Raw genomic sequence first — 26,735 nt, 5'->3', positions numbered from 1 at the left:
AAGTCAGCAGCAGAGGCAGGACTGTGGAGACTGAGCAAAACGTGTTGTTATGGAACAAAGATGGCTGACGGGTGTGTGTGTGTGTGTGTGTGTGATGTCCATATGACAGAAAAGGTGAAAGAAGTGGTGTTTTCCATCCTCCCCGTGGGTGTCTCTGAGACTCAATGCTCAGAAGTTACATAAATCTCAATGTTCTTACACTGGGATAAAAGCACAGATTTCACTGTTTGCAAGCTGTGAGGTATCCATGGCATTACCCAACCTCTCTGCGCCTTGCTTTCTTATCCCTCTCTGGTGGGGCTGTTGTGCAGAGGGAGTTCATGTGTGTGGTACTCTTGGAACAGCGACTGCCACATAATAAGTCCTATGTGTCAGTCAACAAGCAAAACAGGTTAACTATACATGGTTAAACAGTGGTTAATGGTTAACCTGCTAAAGAAATGTGGGCAAAGATAAAACGTCAAACAACAAAAGATGTTTGTTTACTTATTTGGCTGTAATTAGAATAAGAAATACCAAATCAGAGAGAAATGGACACATTAGAAATCCTGGAGGCCAGAAGCCCTGGTTCTGCTCCCAGTGCTGCCAGGACTTGCTGTGGAAACTTGCACAGATCTGCACCTCCAGGTCCTCCGTAACTTCTTGCCATTTCAGTCAATGGCAACCCTATCCTTCCAGTTGCTCAGGTCAAAAACCCAGGAGTCATCCCCAGTTCCTCTCTTCTCTCAAACTCCACATCCAATACCTTAGGAAATCCTGAGAGTTCTATCTTCAAAATGCATAAATCCCGAATGAGACCACTTCTTCCCAGCCCTATTGCCATCACCTGGAACAAGCCACAATCAGCTTCACCTAGATGATTGCAACGGCCTCGTGATAGGTCTCCCTGATTATGCTTTGTCTTCACCCAGCTTGCAGATCAAATCACAGCATCTCCCGCTCAAAACTTCTGTGGCTCTGTGTTTTACTCAGAGGAAAGGCCCAAATCCTTACGTGTCCAACCAGGCCTTGTGTATTCTGACCCTGTTGCCTCTTTCATTTCACCTCCTGCCATCCTCCCTTTGCCAATTCTGCTCAGCCACACTGACCTGCTCATTGTTGATCAAACACGCAAGGCCTGCCCCCACCTTGGGAGTTCAGCCTCAGCAGCCCCTTTGTCTGTCATGCTCTTCCCCTGGATGTCTTCCCCAGCTAACTCCCTGCCCTCCTCCACGTCATTGGTCAAACTTCATCTCAATCTTGCTGTCTAGCACCCTCTTCATTCTTCACTCTCAATTCCCCTTTCCTTGACCTGCTCTTTTTTCTGTGTTTTCATAATCACTACATAGTTTACTTATTTTATTTATTCTTTTATCTTCTTCTTTTTTTTCAGGCTGGAGTGCAGTAGCACGATCTCAGCTCACTGCAACCTCCACCTCCCGGGTTCAAGCAATTCTCCTGCCTCAGCCTCTCGAGCAGCTGGGATTACAGGCGCCCGCCACCAGACCCGGCTAATTTTTGTACTTTTAGTAGAGATGGGGTTTTGCTATGTTGGCCAGAGTGGTCTCCAACTCTGTTGGAGTTGGAGTAATCTGCCCGTCTTGGCCACCCAAAGTGCTGGGATTACAGACATGAGCCACCACGCCTGGCCGCTCTCATTTCTTTGAGACATTATTTAAATTTTTGTTGGATTTTCCAAATATCAGAAATTATTTTCCCACCTGTTATCTTCATTTATGCCTAGTTAAACCTGTTCATAGTTGTAAGGGTTTTTGGTAACAAATAACATAGAGGAAATACCCTCTGACTCTAGGAACTTGCTTCTCAAAGTATGAGCCAGAACCAGCAACATTAAAAGTACCTGGAACCTTGCTAGACAGGCAGAACCTTAGAAGGTCCAGCACCATATACTTAACCAGAATTCACATTTTAAAAAGGTTCTCCAGGTCATAAATATACATTTGAGAAAAGCTAGAAGGTAGCAGTCTCCCCAGACAGGGCTGCTTATGTGCCTGGGTGTGGCCTATGTATTCCAGGGCTTGGGCCTCTGCTTTGGAGGGCCCCAGAGGATATTTGACTCCCAGGCACTAACTCCTCATGCTGCCAAATGCACAAGACCCTGTGTCAATGTCAGCTCAGGCATTCAGAGTGAGAAAATTGCTGATTTGATATTTGGTGTTTAGTATACTCTCTGCCTGGATGTGAAGTCAACTAGGGTCAGTAGCTTGAGTATGAAGTCCAGAGCAGGTGAACCAGTTTAAAGACTTTTTAATGGCTAGAATCCCAGTGGCTTTAGGCATCATTTTCTTTCCCTCCTTTCACTCCCCACAGAGACCGATGGACCAGAAGCCTCATATTTAGGACCAGGGCCTAGTTTGTCCAGAGAATGCTGAGGACAGATAGATGGGTCCTTGTGCTTGTGGCTCTCTTTTCCTATTTAATGTGCAGTCCCCCACTACCCTTAATTAGTACAGTATTTCCTAAATATGTTAGTAGCATTAATTAGCACATTATTTCTTTTACAATATTTCAGGGCCCCACTTTTACTGCTTTTTTTCTTAACATTATTCAGTTCATACCATTCATTATATGTTAGCTTTACTAATTCAATCCTCAGAAGGCAACCTTATTCCAAAGCTCCTGGGGGGATTCTTCATTGCCATGACTAAATACTGACTATGAGAGTGCACCCATTTTATCTTTGGAATTCTTTTTGTGTGCAGTTTTTCTTTAGGCTATTTGCTGACTATAAGAAGGATCCACCCCAGCTTGACTACACACAGATGCTGCTTTACTTTGCTTGCCACCCAGACACCGTGGAAGGAGCCTACAGGGCCCTCAGTGTGGCTGTTGGAACTCATGTCTTCCAACAAGTCAAAGCTTCCATTCCAAGTGCAGAAAAGGTAATTGCATTCCAGAAATAGACTAACTATAGAGTCTAGAGGGGATGCCTGAAGATCCTAAACTGACAACAAGTACTCTATTCTTTTCATCTCCGTATTTTCCTAGGTGTGTAATATGATGCTTTACACATACTAGGTCTTCAACAAAGCCTTACTCAATTGGATTAAGACCTGGGGACCCAATTGCTATCAAACATTTTTGTAGTAAAATCAAGATTTATTCAAAGTGTCTTGGTGGAATCAAACTTTACTCTGTAAAGGATGGCCTTTATTTGGCATGAGTGCTGATCCTGATAAATGAAACAGAAATGGGTATCAACCCAATCCATTTGGGATTCTATATAGAAACTGTAGATGAAACAAGTTCAGGTCTACATGCACACCACATATATGTGGCTTGGTAGTGTTTCAGACCAAAGCCCGGCCACTGGAAACCTGCATTTCATATCACCTGTGTCCAAGGACAAAGAAGCTTAATATCTGATTAAGATGCCACCTCACCTTCCCCTTGAGATCTCTCAGGCATTGGCATTCCCTGGCTTTTGGGATGGGATAATCTCCAACAGGGTGCTAGGTAACGTGCTTCCTAGGTGCCCGTTTGTTCTTGGCATGGCTTTTGGTTCTGTTGTTTGGGGGCTGGAGCAGTGGCTCCATCTGATGGGATGCTTGGTTCTGTTTTTCCTTTGTAGAAACAGAGGGGAAAAGATTGCTGCCCAGTCGAGACTCCTCAGATGTTCCAGACACACTTCCATCCTTTTCACACATACTTGTTAAAGTAGAATAGTCTGAAAGGAATGGGAGGTTCCTGTAACTGCATTCATGGGAGGGAAGAGATAAACTCTTAATTGCCACCCTAAAGTTTGGCCCTGAGCATGTGGACAGAAAGATCTCCTTCCCATTCCACTAGAGCCAGAGTGAGGCCAGATACATATCTAATGAGCTAACAACTCTTCAAACCAGTGTGCTGTAAAAACTGGTTCAACACACAGTGGCAGAAAGTTCAGCCTGGAGTGTGTATTTCCATTCAAGAATTCTGCCTTCTTTGACAGTAGAAGCCCAGTTTAAGAGTTTCCCAAATAAGGGGCTGGGTGTGGTGGCTCCCACCTGTAATCCCAGCACTTTTGGAGGCCAACGCAGGTGGCTCACCTGAGGTCAGGAGTTCTAGACCAGCCTGACCAATATGGTGAAACCCCATCTCTACTGAAAATACAATTAGTTGGGTGTGGTGGTGTGTGCCTGTAGTCCCAGCTACTCAGGAGACTGAGACTGGAGAATTACTTGAACCTGGGAGGCAGAGGTTGCAGTGAGCCAAGATCGCACCACTGCTCTCCAGCCTCGGTGACAAAGCAAGACTCCATCTCAAAAAAAAAAAAAAATTCCCAAATAAGTGAGGAGTTAGGTATGATGTGCATTCACGGGCACTGCATTTGCCACTTTCCCAGGGATGTTTCTGTATCTCTCTGTAGATGGGAGTTCCCTAAACTAACTCTGGATCTATGATCTAAGCCCAGATCACAGCATGCTGTGAGGTCTCATTAATGTCTGTCTTGCCTCACCTCAAATGATGTCAGACCCGCTGCTATATGTTCCCATGGTGCACCCTGCTTCCCCTACAAGATACTCCTCACCTGGCAATGACTTCCTTGAGATCTGCTTCTCTCTAGACTCTAAGCACCCTGTGGACCAGGAGTTTGGTGGGGAGGAGGCATCTGTTTTGTTCTGCATCCCTGAAGTTGAGGCAAGGCCTGGTACAGAGCTCAGTAAACATTGCATTCATTGATAGATCAATTAATTAGTTCATTCACTTTGTAAATTATGCTTTTTGCATGGTCCCGTGAGGAACACAAAAGAAGCCAAACTTGCTCTCCTGAAGGGACTCTAATTGGCCTCATTCATACAGAAAAGAATGAATGATGCCCCAAACAGGGGGGGAGCATGGAATAAAAGGCAGATTAACGTGAGGCCTTGCCAGCCAGAAGAGGTGTGGATGCCCTCTCCTTTCCTGCCTCTCTGTCTTTACTCTCGTTACTCTCTCCACCTGGCATACTCTTCATCTCATCTCAAAGGATCCGAGGCCTCACCATTATCCAAGGGCTACAACAATGCCACATCTTTCACGAAGCATCCCCTGACAACACTGAGCACTCTCGCAGCAAGGCCCAGGTTATAACCAGAACTTCCCTGGCAGGGCGGAGCACATTCACACACACACATTCACGCTTCCACAAACATTTATTGAGCACCTACGTGTGCTGGGGACCACTCTCGATTCGGGGGTATGGCAGTGAACAAAAATTATTCCAGGCAGGAGGAAGACAGGCAATAAACAAATAATCAAAACAGAGACTACATCGAATGGTGATAAATTCTATGGAAAAAAAAAAGAATGCAGGGGGAAAATACAGGCATTGGAAGAGGGGTTGCAATGTTCATTAGGGTGGCCAGAAAAGCCCTCTCTGCGAAGAGACATACAAACAGAGGCCCAGAGAAGGTGAGGGGGAGAGCCTTGCAGGTCCCTGGGGCATGAGCACTTGAAGTGAGAACAACAGTGAGTGCAAAAGCAGCCATAACTGGTGTGCTCTGAGAACTAGGGCTAGCCAGCAGAGCTGGAGAGGACCAGGCTGAAGGAGAGTAACAGGGAAGGGAAGTGAGAGGGAGAGGACCCTGAGGTCCACTGCAGGGACCTTAGCTTTAACTCCATGCAGGATGAGAAGTCATTGGAAGGGTGCAGTCACCTGGCTTCACTAAGTCAGGATCTCTCTGTGTTGAGGAGAGACTATAGACAGCAAAGGAGGGAAGTAAGGAGACCTAGGCCTTCAGGCAGGGGACCACTTATCTATTTCTACTGCTAAATGGTTCCTGCCTTGAGTTTGGGACACCTTGTTACCCATCTTCATGTCCTCTGAAGTAGCTGCCACATAGCCAGTGCTTGATTAGTATTTGTGAACATGGCCAGGAAAGAACTGAAGAAGGAAGAGAGGGACAGTGAAATGAATGGAATTTAGTCTCCATGGTAGAGAGGAGGAAAGCAGACATTGCAGGCAGGCAGAGGCAACAGCGGAATCCAGGAGGCTGAGATGAGCAGGAAAGGCCAGGAAAAAGGAAGCCTGTGCTAGAGCTGTTGCCATAGCAACAGACAGCTGTCTCCTGAGGCTGGCAGCCAGGCTAGCTAGCACAGGAAGACGCTTAATGCCTTCCATCCCTGAGTGCTGCATTCACTGTGTGCTAGTGTTCCTACCCGGGAAGCAGCTCTCCTTGAGTGCTGCTCTCAAGAGCTCCTTTAAAATCCAAGGACACTGTGGAGGAACTGAACCAAGAACACTGCGCTGCAGAGATTAAGCTAGTGGGTGGGAGGTGGAGCCTGGGATGGAACACAGGGCTCTCTCTCACACACAGGCCTGTTCCTGACTTGGAGTGAACCCTAGGAGCACTTGGAACACAGAAGCCACTCACCTTCTTCATTCTCACTCACTCCTCCTCCCACTGTCTCCAACTGTGGCACTCCATTTCTGTGCCATTTCCACTATGTTCCAGTTTCCTGGGCAACCCTGTCCCAGGAAGCCATAATGCTCAGAAATAACACCTCCAGCAGATTCATATTCACTCCCAAGCCATTCAGTCAGATCTCTGCTTTTGCTTTCCCCACAAACAACTGGAAATCTCCCCAGCATTTCATTCTTCTTTACTCTATTTCTGCTATTCATGCTGATTTTATTCAATGCGGCTCAGGCCTTCTGTTTAAAGCCACAGCTTCTTGGGTAATTTAAAAGAAACTTAAAAGCGAGGCATTCATCAGTAATGCCCTAGTCTAGGTGGATCTTTAAATAAATGACATTTGGGAAAATGGTTCGTTCTGCCACCTGTGTGGCGTGGGGTTAGTAAATTGTGAGCTTGAATCTCTCACATTGCAAAAGTCTTGTAAAAACATCTTGGCAAGGAGCATTTGAGGCCCTGGGGTAGAAAACACATACATTTCTATGCTCTTCTGCTCTTTGAGGCTTTGCCCACATTAATCCAAGACCAGACCTCTGTGCTGCCATCTGAGATGTGGGACTGAGCTGACTGAATGATAGAAATGCATGGTCAGGAAGACACACAGGTAGCACTCTGGGGACACATTTGTTGGGAGTCCTGAGAGTTAGCCAAGTGTGACATAGTGCTTGACAGCACCACAATCTGTTCCCCTGCTTAGATAATAATGTGACTTTTGTAGAGCTTTGATACCACTGATAATTGCTCATTCAAAAGTACTGGCTTTTCTCCAAATTGGCCTCACTGGTTTTGTTCCTGTACCCACATTCAACATCACCGGCTTTCAGAGACTCTGTTGGAGAGAACCACCTCCTCTTGCACACGTTTCCCTCTCTGCAGGACCATGCCAACTTCTTCAGTTCGATCTCAGTCTCTCTCCCTTCCTTCCCTTCCCACTGAGCCACTAAGCCTATTCTATACCAACCCCCTAGAGAGCAAAAATAGCAAACATGTAAAAAGCGTCCTCTGACACTAATAAATTAAGGATTATCCACTCTGACATTTCAAATGTTTACATTGCTACCTCTTAAATTTTTAAAAAAATCATTTATTCCATTATGCTTACATCAGGACTTTGGAAAGTAAGTTTCTCCCCCTAATTATGGAAATAGTTACAGAGAGCCCGGGTTCCTTCTTTGCTTAATTTTGGTATCATCTGCTCATCTAAGCAGCTAGTTGTTTGCTTGCCTACAGGTTCTATGTTTATCTTGGGTACACAGAACCTATGCTACACTCTGAATAGAAATTTATTCATCCTGGACTCACTCAGAAAGATGTTTTACATCACAACTATGTTCATTTCACTACACTAACTGTTTCATTGCCCTGGAAAATTATTGATGGGTAGCCAATGCAATAATCCCCAAGATTCCTGGGTGGAAATACTAAAGCTGATTTTACATTTCTGCCATGTAGCATTTCCAAATGTTTAAAGTGGACAAAAGCCTGGAGGAAAATTATATAAATATGTATATTTGATTCCAAAATCTTCACCTGTTAGAGCATTCCCTCTGTCTTTTTTTCTCTCTTTCTTTTTTCAAGCTTAAATTCCCAACTTAACAATGGATATAGAGACCCAACTAAGGCAAAGTGACCATACAGAGCTATAGCAAATGTAACCTGCCTTCATTACACTGCCCACTGTCCCTCCAAATTCCTTATAGGGACATATGACTACCAGAGGCTTAATTTTATGCTGCATCATAATCCTTCTATACCTGAGATTTACATGACTATTTAGAAAGAGGTTGCACAATCTATAGACTTGATACTTCTACTGAATTGAATATTTACAGCATTGGCACCCTCCTAAATTAGCATTTTTTTTCTTCCTTGGAATAAAGGAGATCAGATCTCAGATGTTCTGTGACATCTGGCCAGCCAAAAATGCCAAAATGCTCCTTTCTTTCTTGGCAAATTATCAAATATTGAAACATACATACATACACACATGTATGCAGACACATATACACACAAATTTACTATAAAGAATGTAAGAAGCACAAAGCAAAGGAAATTGTCTATTCCGCTATCCAGAAGTCACCACTGTTAACTCTTTACTGTGTCTGCTTTCCATTTTCATCAGTAGAATAGATACATAAGCAAACTATCCTACTGCATGTATTACTTTGTTTTCTGCTTGCTTTTTGCACTTATTCTATCATGAGTGTTTTCTTGTGTTATTAAGAATTCTGCTAAACCATCATTTTTCATGGCAATGTAATATTACATTGCAGAAATAGAGTTTATTTTACCATTCCCCCATTTTTTGGAATCTTAGGTTTTCTATTTTTGCTGTAACACTGAATGAACAGCCATATACAAAAGTATTTGGGCAAATGAATATTTCTTCAGGATCAATTCCTAGTTCTGTAACTACTGGGTCAATGATAGGATACATAAGAAGAATATATACATTCAGGCTTTTGATACATAAGAAATCAAAACAATTTACTCTTCACCATACTCATGAGTGCCTGAGTTCATGGCTTTTGGGCAAATTTCAAAGAGCAGCAGTAAAAATCCCAACCTGATTTTGTACACTGGATTTGTTTTCTATTTTGCCTTCTGAGTGTTTAGTTGGGATATCCTCCAGTGTCCAAAGAAATGTTTCTGAAGCTCTTAGAATCAGTCAAACTAGAGCAATTGACTTGCCTTAGCCTCTCAATTGCATTCAATTTCAAAAGCAAATCTTGTTTAAAATCTATATACATGTGTATATCTATATCTATATACAGGGGTACAAGTACCTGGCAGGGTAGTCAGCCCAAGAATGTATGAAGTTGTGTAGGACACACCCCACACTATACAAGCTTCTATACACTACAAGTAAAACTGGTCTTGAATTTTAACATTGTAATTTTCAAGGCAGCTAGCATATTCTCCTCTAGACTGGTTAGCTAGTTTGTGGTAGGCTCTGTCATTCATGAAAAGTGTGTGATTATGAAATTGGTATATTCCAAAAGTCTCCATTGGTGGAAAAAAACTTCAATTTAACTTCATGTTCTCTTCATTTAACTTTGCAGACCTCCTCAACTGATGCAGGTCCAGCTGAGGAATTTCCTGAACCTGAGGGAAATGCTGCAAGAGAAGAAAGGAAATTAAAAGACGACAGGGAGAAAAGGGAACAGAAGGATGAAGAAATCCCTGAAAATGCAAACAATGAAAAGATGTCCATGGAAACACTACTCAAAGTGTTCAAAGGGGGAAGTGAAGCACAGGACTCCAACAGATTTGCCAGCCACCTAAAGATAGAGAACATTTATGCAGAGGTTGGTTAAATTATTTTGAAAAAAGTTGGCCTCAATTCTGAGCATATTTTTATGGAATTGCTCTCAAAATATATCATTGTATGAAATGATACAGAATCTCTTTAGTAAATACAACCATTTTTTTTAACATCTACTGGATTGTGAGGTTGATTAACTTCATTTTTTTCTTCCTTAAAGGGCTTCATAAAAACATTTCAAGACCTAGGTGCCAAGAACCTGGAGCCAATTGAAGTCGCTGTTCTCTTGAAGCATCCTTTTATTCAAGACCTGATTTCAAATTATTCAGACTATAAGTTTCCTGTGAGTATTACCCCAAAGTGCTCTAATTTGGTTGGGCTCCGGTTCAGGACATGCTAGGATGTTTCTAAATGTGAGCTGGCATGGAAGAGAAAGAAGCTGGACTCTGCCAGGCCAGGCCAGAATCTGGAGAAGCTAAGCTGGTAATCACATCAGGCCAGAAAGGTCAGCCTGAAATACCCAAAGGGCAGCAAGCTCAGGCACAGTTGATAGGTGGTAGTTAAAGCTGGGTGGGTGACAGTGTTAGGATTGTCATTGTAGTCATGTAATGACCCTAGCCTGTGATTGAAGGGTTTGGAGAATAAGATTCCTCCTGCCAAAGAGAACTAACCAAGACCATGATCTCCAGCCAAGTGCTGACATATTCATTGTACTCTAATCACGCAAGGTACACATCATCTATGTAGTGGAAATGATAGTGTGTGCAAAAGGTTGGGCACCACTTCCATCAGGAAAACAGTGTGCAAGATGGAGAAACTAAGGACAAACCCCAGAGAAACTGGACAAACCCATCAGAAGAAAGGAAGAACTGCAACTCAGAAATCACATAACCACCAAGCAGGTCTGGACCACACATGCTAAATGTGCATCCACTATGGCGAGTCCCAGGCCTTTAACAGCAGGGACTAAGGAGGGCAGAGGCTGACACCAACCCCCTTTCATACTGTACCACTACATCCCTCTCAGATACGAGTTTAACATGAAGTCTCCCTGTTTGACTCCTGTGAGTTGTGTATTGAACTACAAAGTGTTTGCTGAGTTGAAAATAAAAGCACTTTCACTTTGGTAGAATGTAGATTGTGTATCTTGACTTCTCAATGATAACAAGTTACATTTTGCAGTTTTCTTCCTATACCCACAAATGAAACTATTCAGACTTAAATATCTTCCTGTGTAGATGTTTTTGTTCTAAATTGCTGATCCTTTTAAATATTAAATTATTAATTAATATTAAAATTAATTTTATTGCCTGTATTAGTATAACTGAAGTTGATTTCTTTTTTTTTTATTATACTTTAAGTTCTAGGGTACATGTGCACAACGTGCAGGTTTGTTACATAAGTATACATGTGCCATGTTGGTGTGCTGTACCCATTAACTCGTCATTTACACTAGGTGTATCTCCTAATGCTATCCCTCTCCCCTCCCCCGACCCCACGACAGGCCCCAGTGTGTGATGTTCACCTTCCTGTGTCCAAGGGTTCTCATTGTTCAATTCCCACCTATCAGTGAGAACATGCGGTATTTGGTTTTCTGTCCTTGTGATAGTTTGCTGAGAATGATGGTTTCCAGCTTCATCCATGTCCCTATGAAGGACATGAACTCATCCTTTTATATGGCTGCATAGTATTCCATGGTGCATATGTGCCACATTTTCTTAATCCAGTGTATATATCATAGATGGACATTTGGGTTGGTTCCAAGTCTTTGCTATTGGGTTTTACATATATATATTTGTATATGTATATATGTATATATATGTATATGTATATATGTATATATATGTAAAACCCAATATATATACATATATATGTATGTAACATATACATATTTTTTTACATATATGTGTAAAAAAAATTGGGTTTACATATATATATATATAAAACAAGCTAGCAGCTGTTTAGACAGAAAGCCTATGCAGTAGTGAAATATGATTACAGCATTTAAGAACACAGGCTCTGGAATCAGGTCATGGGACTGAATCTCAGGTCTACCCCTCAGTAACTCCCTGACCTTAACTTTCTCTTAATCCTGGCTTTCTCGTCTGTTAAATGGGGATGAGACATTCATATTCAAAGGGTGGTGGTGAGGATTAAGTGAGGTCATGCATGTAAAGCACTTGGCATGGTATCTGACACAGGGGAAGTGCTACAGAAATGATGGCTGTTAGGGGTACTATTCAATACTGATCACCTACTACTGAGACCCGTAGTATAAGCTTCCATAGGAGAGAGAAAATTGAGTACATAATTTGGTCACTGCTCTAAAAAAATTTAACTCCTTTTTGCAAGATAATTTTTACATGCAGGAATTGCAAGAAAGTGATATAAGTTAAACCAACCAAGTGCAGAATTATAGGAATTCAGTACTTGACATTTTTGTGCTGGAAGTGTGGAGGGAGTCTGCCCAAGAAGGAATAAGCTAGGTCTTGAACGATGGCCAGGGTTTGGGAAAGTGGAGAGAGGGAAAGGGACGTCTACATGGATTTTGCTGTTGGAGTAGGGAGGCAGCAGAGTCCTGGGTGAAGGCAAGGTTTGGGGAAGGCATGGAAGAAGGACTGCAGGAGCCCCACCCCATGAATAGCCTGGGAAAGGTATAAAATGATCCCATTAAATTGGTCAGATCAGGCCAGATTGCGAAGAACCCAGATGTCACAAAGGGAAATGTGGATTCCATTTGAAAAGCAAGAGAGAATAAACAGGCTGCTGAGCAGAGCATGATATGATATTAAATTCTTCATCCCCAAGCATTCCTTGGGGATATTGTGCCATAATGTCATCCTGCACCACATGGATTCCATAGGCCCATCTCTCTAGACTGCATTTTAGCTTACATTCCCTGCTCCACATATCAGGGAACAGCTCTCTTACATTGAACCAGTAAAATAATTTGCAAAATCCTTTGGAATTATGTAAAATAGGACTTATTTTATATTGCTGATTACAAGTAGGAGCATAAAAATGATGCCACAATTATTTCCTCTCATACTGGAAAGAAAACTCCCACAAAATCAGTATGACTTGAAAATATCTTCACTCTGAGCAGAGTGATTAAATATGATGAACTTGCAAAGAAGATTCTATTTGACAATTTGCTTGAGAAAAGAAAATGGCCAACAGATGGCTGCCTTCAAGAGTTAGCCTTTCCGAATAGGTGTTCTGACTTCCCGGGAAACCTGTCATCCATAAGACTCCCCCTGCTTTATTTTTTTGAGACAGAGTTTTGCTCTTGTTGCCCAGGCTGGAGTGCAGTGGCATGATCTGGGCTCACTGCAACCTCCACCTCCTGGGTTCACACGATTCTCCTGCCTCAGCCTCCTGAGTAGCTGGGATGACAGGTGCCTGCCACCACGCCCAGCTAATTTTTTGTATTTTTAGTAGAGATGGGGCTTCACTATGTTGGCCAGGCTGGTCTCGAACTCCTGACCTCAGGCAATCCACCCGCCTCAGCCTCCCAAAGTGCTGGAGGACTCCTTTTAAGTTATACATTCCCCTCACTTCTGAAGGAGTGTCAGCAACTAGCAATGTTAACTGAAGTACTATTGGCATTTGGAGCAGCACAGTTCCTCTTTGAGGATAACTGTCCCAAGTGTGGCAGAATACCTAACATTTCAGGCCCTACCCCCTGTATTCCAGGAACATCCTGACATACTGATCTCCAAAACCACCTCTGCCTGCACATTTGCCAAGCCTTCCTTGATGCACAGTACCCCTCTGGCTGAAAGCCACCCAGCAGCAGGGTGACTGTCTTCTGTTAACCAGTCTCACAATACCTGTAGCACCTGGCATTCTCATAGCAGAGAGTTAGTTAGTGAGTTAGTTCATTGCCAGAATGCTTCTCTAAGATATACCTGAGTCATCTACTTTAACTCTCCCTCCTCAAGTCCTCCACACCTCTTCCTGGTCACTCCACCAAGGAATCTAATTAGAGGCCAGTAAACTACCACCCGGGGGACTCATTTGTATGATGGTCCATCAAGAAGAGTTGTGCCTGTGTCCTGAAAAGTCTACATTCTAATATTTACAGTGAAAAAGGGTCCCTTTCCAGTAAGGTGTTCTATTCTCATTTTTGCTAAAAAAAATAAAATAAAATAAAATAAAATAAAAACAAAAGAAATGAAGGGATGGAGAGAAAAGAATCTTTGAAGACTCAAACCACTGCACTCGTCCTGTCATTTTTTGCTTCAGGTATCCATGTACAAGTAAATAGATCACATTTTTATAATACACTTCAACCACAGTGATGTCATCTGAAGATCTTTCAAGATAAGAAGAGCAAAAGCTAGAGTGTGGTTTTTCAGGTTAAAATGTTGTTTGCTATTATAAACAGTGGGAAGTGAAGGTTGTTGCCTAACAGCTTTATGTTTACAAGGTTCTTGTTTAGAAGTGACAACATTTTAAGATACATATTTGAAAAAAATAAGTATGCATAATTGTAATAATGCATTTAAGGTGTACTGGCTTTCGGTTATGAGAGTGGGCTCTGGAGCTGCACTGACTGGGTTCATACCTATGAAGTGTGTGGCCTTAGGCAAGTGACCTCAAAGTGCCTTGGTGTCTGCATCTGTAAAATAGGGCCAATTATCATAGTCACCTCATGGTGGGGGGGGTGGGGTTTGTACAAATTAAAGGAGATAATACATATAAAGTGCTTAACTCAGTTCCTGGAAGATAGAAAGCACTCAATATATGTGAGATACTACTACTACTACTACTATTAGGTTCGTGCAAAAGTAGTTGCAGTTTTTGCCATTACTTTTTTTTTTTTTTTTTTTTTTTTTGAGACGGAGTCTCGCTCTGTTGCCCAGGCTGGAGGGTTGGATTGCTGGATTCAGTGGTGCAATCTTGGCTCACTGCAAGCTGCGCCTCCCGGGTTCACGCCATTCTCCTGCCTCAGCCTCCCGAGTAGCTGGGACTACAGGTGCCTGCCACCACGCCTGACTAATTTCTCCATATTTTTTTTATTAGAGATGGGTTTTCAATGTGTTAGCCAGGATGGTCTCAATCCCCTGACCTTGTGATCCGCCCACCTTGGCCTCCCAAAGTGCTGGGATTACAGGCATGAGCCACCGCACCTGGCCTCCCATTACTTTTGATGGCAAAGAACCACAATTACTTTTGCACCAACCTACTTCTACTACTGCTGGTCTGTAGTAGTTACCGTGCACAAGAAATAATTCTGAATCATGTGCAATTATATGTGGATGGACTAGTGAGCTGGCATCTAATCTCTTGAACACACATGTCTTGTCTTTGGAAAAAAAGAAGGACTTTTACTGGTGCAGTGCCATGATGATAAAGGGTCCAAACTGAAGTCCCAGGAAGCCTCTGGTCCATACCTATGTGGAAGTTCCAGATTTTGCGTTGGACATTATAGGCATTCAGCTAAAGTCACTTATTTAATTTCCACTTTCATAGGCCTTGTACAAAATGTTATTTTCAAATAATGCTCCTAAATTATTAAGAAAATGATTTGTATAAATATAAGAAGATCAGTGAGGATATTGGAACTGGGTTGTTGGTGAACAAAGTCAATTTCCTGTGATAAATATACATTTATAAATGTAAATGAATAAACAATTTTCTCTAAAAACTTAATAACTTTAGTTTCTTGTGATGAACGCAGGCTCAATTATTATACATTCTTTAAAACAAATATGTAAATCAAGCATATTACCTTATAATTGAGGTTTATATTCAATGGGAGATAGCAAGAAATCTTTTAATGTTAACATTAGAATATCACCAGAAAATATCTTATAAACAAATGAATCAGGACCCAATTACATTAGGATAACATACCTATAATTATAAGTGCGAACTGAAGGAGACTTTCATCCCTCTTGTCTTCAAGGCACCTGACTTTAAAATATTCTCTAAGCTTCTCCTTTATCTTTATAACAAAATATGATAGCTGCTTCAGTGCTTTGTGTTTTCAAAGCACCAGTGTCAAACATTTTCTGGCTTTCACAGGCTCTTCTCCATTCACTGCTACTGAAAATTGTGGTCCCTGATTTCAGCTATAAATTTAGCTAAGACTGGTTTAAATATATCTGGAGCTTATCATTTTCCCCTTGCTATGGAGTGTCAGATAATCACAAGTTAGCTTATTCCTTAATCCTCAAATTAACTTTTGATAATATTAAAATGACATTAGTTATTATAAACATACTATATAAAGAAGACATGTTATTAGGAATTGTAGTGGGCTGGGCACAGTGGTTGCCATCTGTAATCCCAGCACTTTGGGAGGCTGAGGTGGGAGGATTGCTTGAGGCCAGGTGTTTGAGAGAAACCTGGTCAACAGAGCAAGACTCCTCTCTACAAAAAATTTTAAAATTAGCTGGACATGGTGACATGTGCCTGTAGTCCCAGCTACTTAGAAAACTGAGGTGGGAGTATTTCTTGAGCCTTGGAGATTGAGGCTGCAGTGAGCTATGGTCATGCCACAGCACTGCAGCCTGGGTGACAGAGCGAAACTCTATTTCTAAAAAAAAATAAATAATAAATGGAAGAATTATACTGGGTAAGACTAGAAAAGTCAATGGGGAGCAGCTTTTCTTTTCCACTTGGTTCACTTAGCATTGACCTTTGGCTTTAGGAGATCTGTGTTTTCAAGGAACAAGATCTCTAAAGAAAATGATTCACTATGATTCCTCGCAGTGACTGATAGAAGCAGTGCATATGTCAATTGGCAAGGGTCAGCACAGATGGTGAACAAACTCATGTCTTCTCAACTAAAATGATCACAGTCAAATTGAAGCCTTTGAAACTCAGCTCTGAGGAAAAGGAACTTATATTGTTAAAATACTTCTCTAAAATTGTGAAATAAAAAAAAAAACCTAAAAGCTACCTAAATGCAATTCTGTATTTTTCACATGTTGGTACTCCTTCTACATTGTGATAATAGTTTAAACATATTTTGAAAAATATCTGTGATTTAAGATGTAAGATAGCTGTATAGCAAATGTAAAACAGGTCATTCTTTCCCTGATGTTTTTTCAATGAAAGAATGAGACAATTTCAGGAAAGTAATCTTTTGTTTTAAAATTCTACAAATCTATAGACATGATTAATTTAGCATTAGCATTTACTTTCATAGAGGGTGAATACTGGTTTTTTTGTTCATTCATAAGGAAACAATCTTTTAACTTGCCCATTCATTATATGCCAGGTTCTGTGTAACTGCTTTTACAAATGTTAATTAACCTAATATGACAACTCCATTATTAGGCGTGGAAACTGAGAGTCCAAGATCTTAGATAATTTTCCAAACATACAAGTAGTAAGTATCAGGGTGGGATTAAAACTAAATGGAGAAATTTGCTCAGTGGAAAAAAAGAAATAAAAACTGTTTAATGGTTGCCATGTACTATGTGATCATTTATTAGTATTTGTATAGTATAGTATTGATCATCCTTTATTAGTATTTGTAACTTCTCTTTGAATCTTTTGTCTTAGGATATTAAAATAATTCTCCAAAGGAGTGAACATGTACAAGGAAGTGATGGAGAGAGATCACCTTCAAGACATACAGAGGAAAAGAAATGAAGACAAAAGAGTGTGATTTTTTTAATTCTGCAATAAATCTTCCAAAAATTAAATGTGACCATCGTGTTTGTCATATATGTTACCATTTTAAGTATAGAAATGAACCCTACCAGTTCATTATCGGCATTGAAAATGGAACCTTCCTTAACTTGGAGAATATTTCATAATAAAGAGAGAAAAAAATCCAAAGTAAAAATCCAAAGTAAGCAGGAATGCATTTTGAAGTGATTCTGAAAATGGAAGGCCCCAAAACAAGATGTTCAAAAATAAGTCATGAAAACTCCCTATGAAAGGTATCTACATTAGGCAGATATAGTGAAAATTTCCCCAAAACTCCACATCCGCACAGTGCTTCTAGGTACATCTTACAGTTCTTTCTCCATATGCAGTAAAATTTCCAGGTTTATTTCAATAGCCAAGAAGAAGGCTGCATTATTGAACTGCTAGTAAAGCTTTGTTCCCATCATCTATTCATAATTATTTCTTAATAGAATATATTTCCTTCATAGATAGATGTACAATTTCATCTTTTCGCTTGATAAGTTGGTGACTCAAATTCAATGACACTTATCAATAAACTGTTTCAAGAATGATGATGTATTCTTGGTGGCTGGGCTGCTTCTATGATAACCCCTGTGGGTCTCATTGGCTGAATCCTCCTCTTCTGCTCAACCTCTGAGTTAGGAGGGCCCCAGGAATCAGCCTTCTCCATCTGCAGTCAAGCCCTGGATGATTCATCGATTTCCATGACTTCATGGGTATTACAGAGGCTCCCAACACTGAAATTTCTATTCCCACCTTCGTCCAAAATCCAGACTTCTCTGTCTTAATGGCCCCGCATTTTCCACATGGATGGCTAATAGTCATCTCAAACTCAGCGTGTCCGAGGTCAATTTCTGATTTTCCTCTTCCGCAAACCTGCTCCTCTAAGTCCTCCTTCACTTTAGGCAACTGTGTCCTCCTGCTGTTCAGACCAGAGAACTTGAAGTCATCCTTGAGTTGCCTCTTTCTCTCATATCCCACCTCCAGCCTATCAGCACATCAAGTAGGATAGACCCTGAAAATGCATCTAGAATGTGATCTTCTTTACTCCTTTGTCGCAGGAAGTCTGGTCCAAGCCTTCACCATCTCTTGCCTGGATTACTGCAGTATCCGGGTAACCAGTGATCCTGTTTCTGTTCTTGCTCCCCCCACAGGCTGTTTTTAAGCACAGCAGCCAGAGGGAGCCTTTTATAATGCAAGTCAGGCCATGTCACACTTCTGCTCCAACCCTCTATGTCCTATGTCACCCAGAATCCAGCCCAAGTCCCATCTTGATCTTACCCTCCCTGCCTCTTTGACCCCATCTACTGTTCTCCCCTTTCTCACTGCTTAAGTGACAAAACTACCTTGCACATCTTAGAACCCACCGGGTACACTCCTGCCGCAGGGCCTTTGTGCTTGCTATTCTCTCTGCTTAGAATGATTTTCCTCCCACATCTCTGCATTATTTGTCCCACAGATTCCTCCGGGTCTCTGCTCAAATGTCACTTTATCAATAAAGCCTTCTCTTACTACCTCATACAAAATAGAAGCAACTCACCACATCTTACCCCCACTCTTATTTTTTTTTCCCATCGCCCTTATCAACATCTAACAAACTACAGTATATTTACTCTCTCATCTATCACTCCAGTCAGTTGTAAGTTCTGTGAGGTCAGAGTTTTGTGTATTTGCTTTGTTGCTGTGCCCCAGAACCTAAGACTAAAAACCATAGCAGCTTTATGTTATGTTGATACATTTGTGCAAAATATGTGGGACAATCACATTTAAATTGATCACTAAGTCAATGAGCAGCCCAAGACAATTCTTATTGTTAATGGGAATTCTAATTCTAATTCTACAAAGAGACACATTTCCTAATTTTGCTTCTTGTGGGCTAAAGTTCACTTGAAGCTCTACTCCAAGAGCACTTGTCTTCAAGCTAATGGAGGATACTGACCCAGTCGTGTGCTTGGGAGATGGAGAAGAAGCCCTACCTGAGATTACAAAATTTCAATTTGGCTGATTCACATGTGAACCAACAGGGTAATTCTAGTAATTCTAGAGAAGGGAGGAGAAGAATATCTGAAAACAGAGTTCAAATCAATAAAATATCATAAGGACATAGGCAGTAAGTGAATCCACATTTCATTAAGAACTGAATGAGACAAGGCAACAATACATTGCAATAGAAAAACACTGAAGCAGAGCAAGCAGCATTCCCATAATAATTTTGTGGCACAATGTTGTTAAATAGGAAAATTGTAGAATCTTTCTTTTGAGGCTCATTAACTCCTGTAAGCAGTGGGATGGCAACCAGCACACAAAGGGTCTCTTGGTCAGTCTTTGCCAGATCAGAGTCTCTTAATCATCATCAGAATGAAGCAGGTATGGTGACTGGGCATGAGCCAGAGTCTCTCTCACTTCTTCCACTGTTTGCACGTTTATCTCCTACCCCTATTTGCTTATCATAGCATGATCTATTTAACACATAACCGCAATCTTATCTGACCTTGCTACTACTCACTTATTTTCACACGTCTTTAGTAAACATCTCACTGCATTTCCCACAAGCTCTGATCCAAATGTCTTTTTTATTTCCCACAATGTTGGTCCCACCTCTATTTTCTTTATAAAGGCAACAGAAATGAGAATAGCATGTACTGAGCATTTGCTATGGGTTATGAGGTGTGCTATGTTGCCTGCATAATTTTCTTATTTTGTCCTTGTAATAATGCTCTGGGTTTGCTATTACTTTCCCCTTTACAGGTGAGGACACAGAGTATCATAGAGGTTAGGTGACTTGCACAGGATTGCCCAACTAGGCTCAGGCAGAGCTGTGATTCAACTCCAGTAGAGACCAATGCCAAAGCCCATGCTCTTTCCTCCACACCACATTGCCTCCCTTCGAGATGGGAATCTCTGAGAGCTGTAAGAATGTCCAATGTGAGCCTTTTCACTTTTCCTCTTACCTCTAACAGTGCCCAGCTTTGCTGCTTCATGTAACCTCTGCATCCATACTTATTCTCTCATCCTTCCCTTCAGTCCCAGAGTACCAAACCTCTTAAAGTCTGTTTGCTCCTATCATGCTATAGGTCCTAATCCCTCCCCAACCTCTAAAACTCTAGTCCATCATTATTTCCAATATTTTCTTTTTTTGGTCTCTCTCCTCTGGCCACTTCCCCTCAGCATATAAACCTGTTCAAGACTCAAAGATATGGGGGAAATCTCCTTCCCATAACACTGCTCTAATTATGCCTAGAGTTACTTTTCTCTCTTTCTCTCTCTGTTTTCTTTTACTGTCAGACTTCTTAAAATAATAATTTGCCCTCATTCCTCCTACTTTACCACCTGACAGTTATTTTTATGAACGGATATTCAATTTTGTCAGATAATTATTTTCTGCATCTAAAAAGTTATCATATGCCTTCTCTTTTTTAGAATATTGATATGGGAAATTATTTTGTTTAATTTTGAGTGATGAACCAGTCTTGCATTCCAGGAATGTATTACACTTTTTGTACAAAAATGGATTTGATTTACTAATATTTTCCTTTTTTTAATTTATTTTTTTAATATATTTTTTGTTATACTTTAAGTTCTAGGGTACATGTGCACAACGTGCATGTTTGTTACATATGTATATTTTCTTGAGAATTTTTTGGTCTGGGTTTGGGAGAGATATTGGTCTATAGTTTTATTTTCTTATAATATACTTGGTGTTCATAGAAGGTTAATTCTGGCATCATAAATAAGTTAGTATGCATTCATTCTATTTTATAGAAGAGTTTATGTAGAATTAGTTTTTCTTCCTTAAGTATTTCCAATAAAGCCTCCTGAACCAGAGTTTTCTTTGTTGGAAGAATTTTAATTACTAATTCAATTTATTTAATAGCTATAGGATTATTATCTATTTCTTCTTGGGTGAGATATGGTGTCTTTCAAGGAATTTGTCCTTTACATCTAAGTTCCTAAATTTATTGGCAAAAAATTTATAATATTCCCTTACTATTTTAACATTGGTAGGTTCTGTAATGATGACCTCCTTTTATTCCTGATAGACGTTTTTCATCTTTTTTCTTGGTCACTTTGGCTAGAGATTAATCAATTTTATTCATCTTTTCAAATAACCAGCTTTTTAATTTTACTAATTTTTATCTATTATTTTTCTGCTTTGCAGCCAATCTTTTAACCTGTAAAATATCTTGCTTTCTCCTTACTAATCCACTGAAACTTACCTCAGAAATGTCCTAAATGGCCTTTCAATAAACAAACACGGTAGCAATTTATCTCCATATTTGTATCCTATTCATCACTGCCTCGTTTTTAAAATTTTATTCTCCCTTGGATTACAAGAGAGACTACAAACTCTGCTGTCCTTTTACCTCTGTAATTACTTCTCCTTACGTAGTTCATTTTCTCTTCCTATGTCTCATCCCATTCTCTCTTGAGTATTCCAACCATCTACTTATCTTCCATTCTCATCGGTATGTAAAGGACTTAAATATTTTTCTTCATCTCTGACTTCTGTGACCTGCAGAAGCTCATACACATCTACCTACTAGACTGAAAATCCTGCAGGGCTTCTTAGATATAATCTCCAAATTTGAGTCATTGTCATTACTCATCTCTTTCCAGATACAGGGCATTTGGACATCAATGGGGCATTTTACAGTTATTTATATCTCCATATATCCTTGGGAACAAGGTAAACAAATATGGCTAGATGCAAAGACAAGTGAATTTGTAACTGGTGAAATAACTTTAGCAAACACAGAAGATTCATACATGAGTTATTCATTAACTGTCTTTCTCAATGGACTGATGGCTATAGGGGATACTGACCACGTCTGTCTTATTCACCTCTGTGATACAGTCCAACAACAAAGATACTCAAAGAGAGGTATAGAATTCATGTTAATTAGAATTGTAGTTGACACAAAGTTAAAAGAGATTGGAATTAAATTATGTTTACTAAGAGAAAGAAGACCCAACAATTTCTTGAAGGATGAGTCCCACCTAACAAGATTGAGATATTAATATTAGGTAACAATAGATAATGATAGCTAGTATTATTGAGGGTTTACTATGAGCTGGGAACTGTGCGAAATGCTCCTTATCTCATTTAGTTCTGATAATTCTTTGAAGTAGGTACCCTTAAGATTGCCATTTATATATGAAGAAATGAGGTTTAGAGAAGTTACGTAACTTACTCAAAGTCACACAGCTGGTAAAAAACAGACACAGACTAAGAAACCAATACTAACCCCAAAAGCCATCCTCTTACCCAGTTGTCTATGCTCAGGTACAAATAACCCACCACACAAACACAGGATGAAACATGGCTTAGCAGTGTTTAAAAATAAAAACAAAGGGCTTTGTTCAAAGTCAAGTGAATCTAATTGGCTGTGTTATGTGGCCCCAGAGAACCTATTATCTTCAGAGAATTAGAGGTAATACAATAGCTCCAATAACGGAGGTGCTGACTTTCCTCTGATTTGTGGTGGTCAGACCTCAACTGCAGTTCTGGATAAAGTTCATGGCCTCATACTTTAATATATGTGCACTCTATGCAGATAAACTGGGATATATGTCAGTTCTATACACATACATTGTGACTGAAGTGAGGAAACTTCATCTTTGAAAAGAGAAACTTCAGATTTGGGGGACAAGGAAGATAAACTTACTTCAGATTTGGGGAAGCTATCACCAACCATTTGAAAAACTGTTTAGATGAAGCATCTTTTCCGGGCCTCCAGGGATGAACTAACACTAGTGGTGAATGATAAAGCATGAGAGATTTCAGCTGACCATTGAAAGCTATGAGCTCCCTCTCTCCCAAAGCGCAGAAGTATTCTGACAGAGGCAGGGTTCACTGTGGCAGGGAAGTTGACAGCCATGGCAGGAGCCCAGTCCTTTACCTCTTTGTCCTGCTCCTCCAGAAATTTCATCTCTACTGAATCAGTTGCTCAGCTCTGCTACCCAAACTTCTATCTCCCCAATGGGCCCTTTCAGCTTATCCTTTATCATGTGTGGTTCTCTCACTTCTCTAGAACACTTTGACTAGGCTTATCACACTGTGAGTATCCCAGATTTCCTTGCACTGGAACTCCAGGCCTCGGAGCCCAAAACCATACCCAGCCACTTAGTTGCTGTCCTATCCAGGCCAGTCTATGGTTCCCTAACAGACGATTAAAGTGGGAGAAGAGGGGATACCGACATCAGATGTGGCCTTTGACTGGATGACCTTCTAGCCCCCTCCATTTCTGAGGCTCTACAGGAAGAGCTCCTCCTCCTAACTTCCCATTCTATATTAATGGCAACATCTGTGGTTCTTCTGGTCTCCCATACTCAAAACTTCAGAGCTGTCCTTGCTTCCTCATTCTCTCTCTCCCGTCATACCCAAGTTTTACTGGTTACTCTTTGTAAATATTTCTCACAATTTTCCTCTCCTTTGGGTTCCCACGGTCACTACTGTATTTCAAAAGCTCTCAAAATATTTTTTCTAGACTTGAAATACTCTTCAGTTGACCCCCTCTGCTTTCTGTATCTTCTCCCCAATCCTCTAAATTTCTTTCCCAATACAGTCTCTACACTACTCTCAATGCAATATTCCTGAAACTCTGATTAAGCATGTCACATTTTTGCTTAAAAAACCTTCCTTCTGAGGCCAAGTATGGTGGCTCGCACCTGTAATCCCAGTACTTTGGGAAGCCAAGGTGGGAGGATTGCCTGAGGTCAGGTGTTCGAGACCATCCTGCTCAACATAGTGAGATGCCATCTCTATAAAAAAATTAAAAACTAGCTGGGTGTGGTGGCACGCACCTGTAATCTCAGCTACTAAGGAGGCTAAGGTGGGAGGATCACTTGAGCCCAGAAAATCAAGGCTGCAGTGAGTTCTGATCATACCACTGCACTCTAGCTTTGGCGACAGAGCAAGACTCTGTCTCTACAAAAATATATATATATATTTTTTAGTTAGCTAGATGTGGTGGTGCATGCCTTTAGTCCTAGCTACTCAGGAGGCTAAGGCAGGAGGATTGCTTGAGTGTGGGAGGTTGAGACTATAGTGAGTCATAACTGCACCACTCCACTCCAACCTGAGCAACAGAGTGAAACCTTGTCTCAGGAAAAACACACAAAAACCCTTCCTTCTGACCCCTCCCTACTAAATGAATTTTGGATTTCGTAGAATGTTATTCAGAACCTGACTCTAATCTATCTTTCAGTGCTTACTCATCTTTTTCTTACACTGAGCACCTAACCCAGCTTCACTCAGTATAGCTTCTGGCACTTGTTGTATACTTAATAAATTTGGAACGAATTAATTAATGAAGAGGGAAGTCACCCACTAAAGGAAATTTTAGGAAGTGGAGACGAACTCTTTAGAGCAGAGGTGTTTCTATAATCTCATATGTACCTTATGCTAGATCTATAGAGATAATTGAATTAATGTTTACAGGATTGTGTGTGCGTGTGTGTGTGTGTGTGTGTGTGTGTGTGTGTGTGAATGAGTGTGTGGAGGTAGAAAGAGTGTCACTTTTCTTCTCCCCAGCTGGCCCCCTGTAGCTCAGGACAGATGAGACTAGGCACCATGAGGGTACATCTACTAGAGGCTGAAAAGCTCTAGTCTACTACATGAAAGCTAATGAGAACCACGAAGTCTATTATAATCAACTGCTTTTAGGACCTGGAGCCTGATCTAATCCTAAACAGGTCAGCCCTGCAGCTTGACATCCAGGCTGTCTCTACCCATTTCTTACTTAAACAAATGGTGTCCTAACTCTGCCTCAACACCATTTGCAAATTATTTTATCTCCTTTCATACATTACTGAATTTGACTTAATAACAAATTCATGTTGCCTGTTGGCATAGCTCCTACTGTCTCCAGTAGCTTTTCTGCCATGTTCTCTGGCAAAGACATAAGACTTAGCAGGGCATCCTCTATTAGTTACTAGATACATCGCTGAACATTCTTTTGAGCCAGGGACAAGAATATGCACAAGCACATTCACTCGCAGATCTTAGCATAAGGACTGGGTGAAATCTTGTTTTCAAGCTTGTTTCAAAACAAATCTGGAAAGAGATGCCACCAGAGTCTCGTGGCTGCAGTTCAAAGCCCTAAAGGGCCGCACTGGGCTCAAAGCAGCGCCTTGAGCACTCGAGCTCCAAACACATGCTGTTGTGTCTTTGCTCACTTCACACTAACCACACGGAGAAAATAGCGACAGCCTCACCTTGCTGTGCCCCCACAAACCTGGCTGAAACCACAACATCCTTCTCATATATGGCAGACTCCACCATGCGCTCCAGAGAGTGAGGCTCACTCTTCTCCCAACAGATTTCACGGTGAGCCCATTTCATGGTAATGTCCTTTTAAATTAAGGAGAGCTTTGCACCATGCTCCCTCCAAAAGCATCCAAGGGAATAGCATCCTCAATCGGAAAACATCATTTAGCTTTCTGATGCTTCAGGAGCCCTTTACAAATTATTTCGGAATTTAGCTACCCTTTATAAAGTTTGCCCATTGTGCCAGGTGCATGCTTGGCAAGTTCCTTTAAAATACTAAGATGCATATATTGCTGTTTTTTCTTTCAGAGGGCAATTTCCTCCAAGCTGATAAACATGTTTCCAAAGACTGCATTTTCCTAAGGAAGCTGGGAGAAGTAGCGAGCAATAATAAACACTTATTGGATATTTTGCATGTGCCAGCTACTATTCTAAGCACTTTGTAAGAATTAGATCATTTAATCCTCATGTATAGGGAACCTTAAAAGGTGAGTATATCACTATCCTCGTTATGTAGAAAAGGGAGCTAAGGCATGAAGGGGTTAAGGAGCTCACCTGATTCACAGCCAGCAAAAGGCTAGGATTCTCACCTAGGAAGGAATCTATCTCCAGAGTCTTTGCCCTTAACCATCTGACTAGACTGCTTCTCTGTCACCTATGGGCCATGTACAGGCATCATGAGGTATGACCAGGCATGTAAAGTCCCCAAGAGCTTCTCTGAGCTAAGGACTGAGCCTCCTAACCCTCTGCATTTTGAGCATCTGCTCCCTACTACAGAACTTTGCATGGCCAGGCACAGTGGCTTACACCTGTAATCCCAGCACTTTGGGAGGCTGAGGCAGGTGGATTATTTGAGCTCAGGAGCTCAAGACCAGCCTGACCAACGTGGTCAAACCCTGTCTCTATTAAAAATTCAAAAATACCCGGGCAGTAGTGGCGCATGCTTGTAATCCCAGCTACTCGGTAGGCTGAGGCAGGAGAACCGCTTGAACCCAGAAGGCAGAGTTTGTGGTAAGCCAAGATCGAGCCACTGCACTCCAGTCTGGGTGACAGAGTGAGACACTGCCTCAAAAAAACTTTGCCACTGGGGCCTTAGCTTATGAAACCTGATTTTCTTGAGCTATGTACCTCTTTTGCAGCTACTTGGCTTTTGTCACCTGTGTTCCTAATG

General features: G+C 41.2%; 1 protein-coding gene across 18 annotated transcripts in view; it reads left to right on the top strand.

The window, feature by feature from the left end:
* Positions 1 to 17,306, top strand: part of SPEF2 (sperm flagellar 2) — a 198,141-nt gene extending 180,835 nt beyond the window's left edge. For 14 of the 18 annotated variants that reach the window (XM_054684412.2, XM_016953431.4, XM_054684411.2 and 11 more), the window contains 4 exons: positions 2,703 to 2,882; positions 9,440 to 9,685; positions 9,863 to 9,985; positions 10,371 to 10,768. In XM_054684412.2, the coding sequence (XP_054540387.1) occupies positions 2,703 to 2,882; positions 9,440 to 9,685; positions 9,863 to 9,985; positions 10,371 to 10,463 (642 nt within the window). In that variant the 3' untranslated portion in view covers positions 10,464 to 10,768. Of the gene's footprint in view, positions 1 to 1,372; positions 2,883 to 9,439; positions 9,686 to 9,862; positions 9,986 to 10,370; positions 10,769 to 17,163 lie in introns of those variants that run through there. The other 4 variants (XR_010157254.1, XM_009449294.5, XM_024356634.3 and 1 more) reach the window with 2 other exon arrangements.
* Positions 17,307 to 26,735: the final 9,429 nt, after the last annotated feature.

The sequence above is a fragment of the Pan troglodytes genome, chromosome 4 (assembly GCF_028858775.2).
Source record: "Pan troglodytes isolate AG18354 chromosome 4, NHGRI_mPanTro3-v2.0_pri, whole genome shotgun sequence".
Lineage (NCBI taxonomy): Eukaryota > Metazoa > Chordata > Mammalia > Primates > Hominidae > Pan > Pan troglodytes.
The sequence above is the reverse complement of the archived record's forward strand: the minus strand, read 5'-3'. Positions and strand labels throughout refer to the sequence as shown.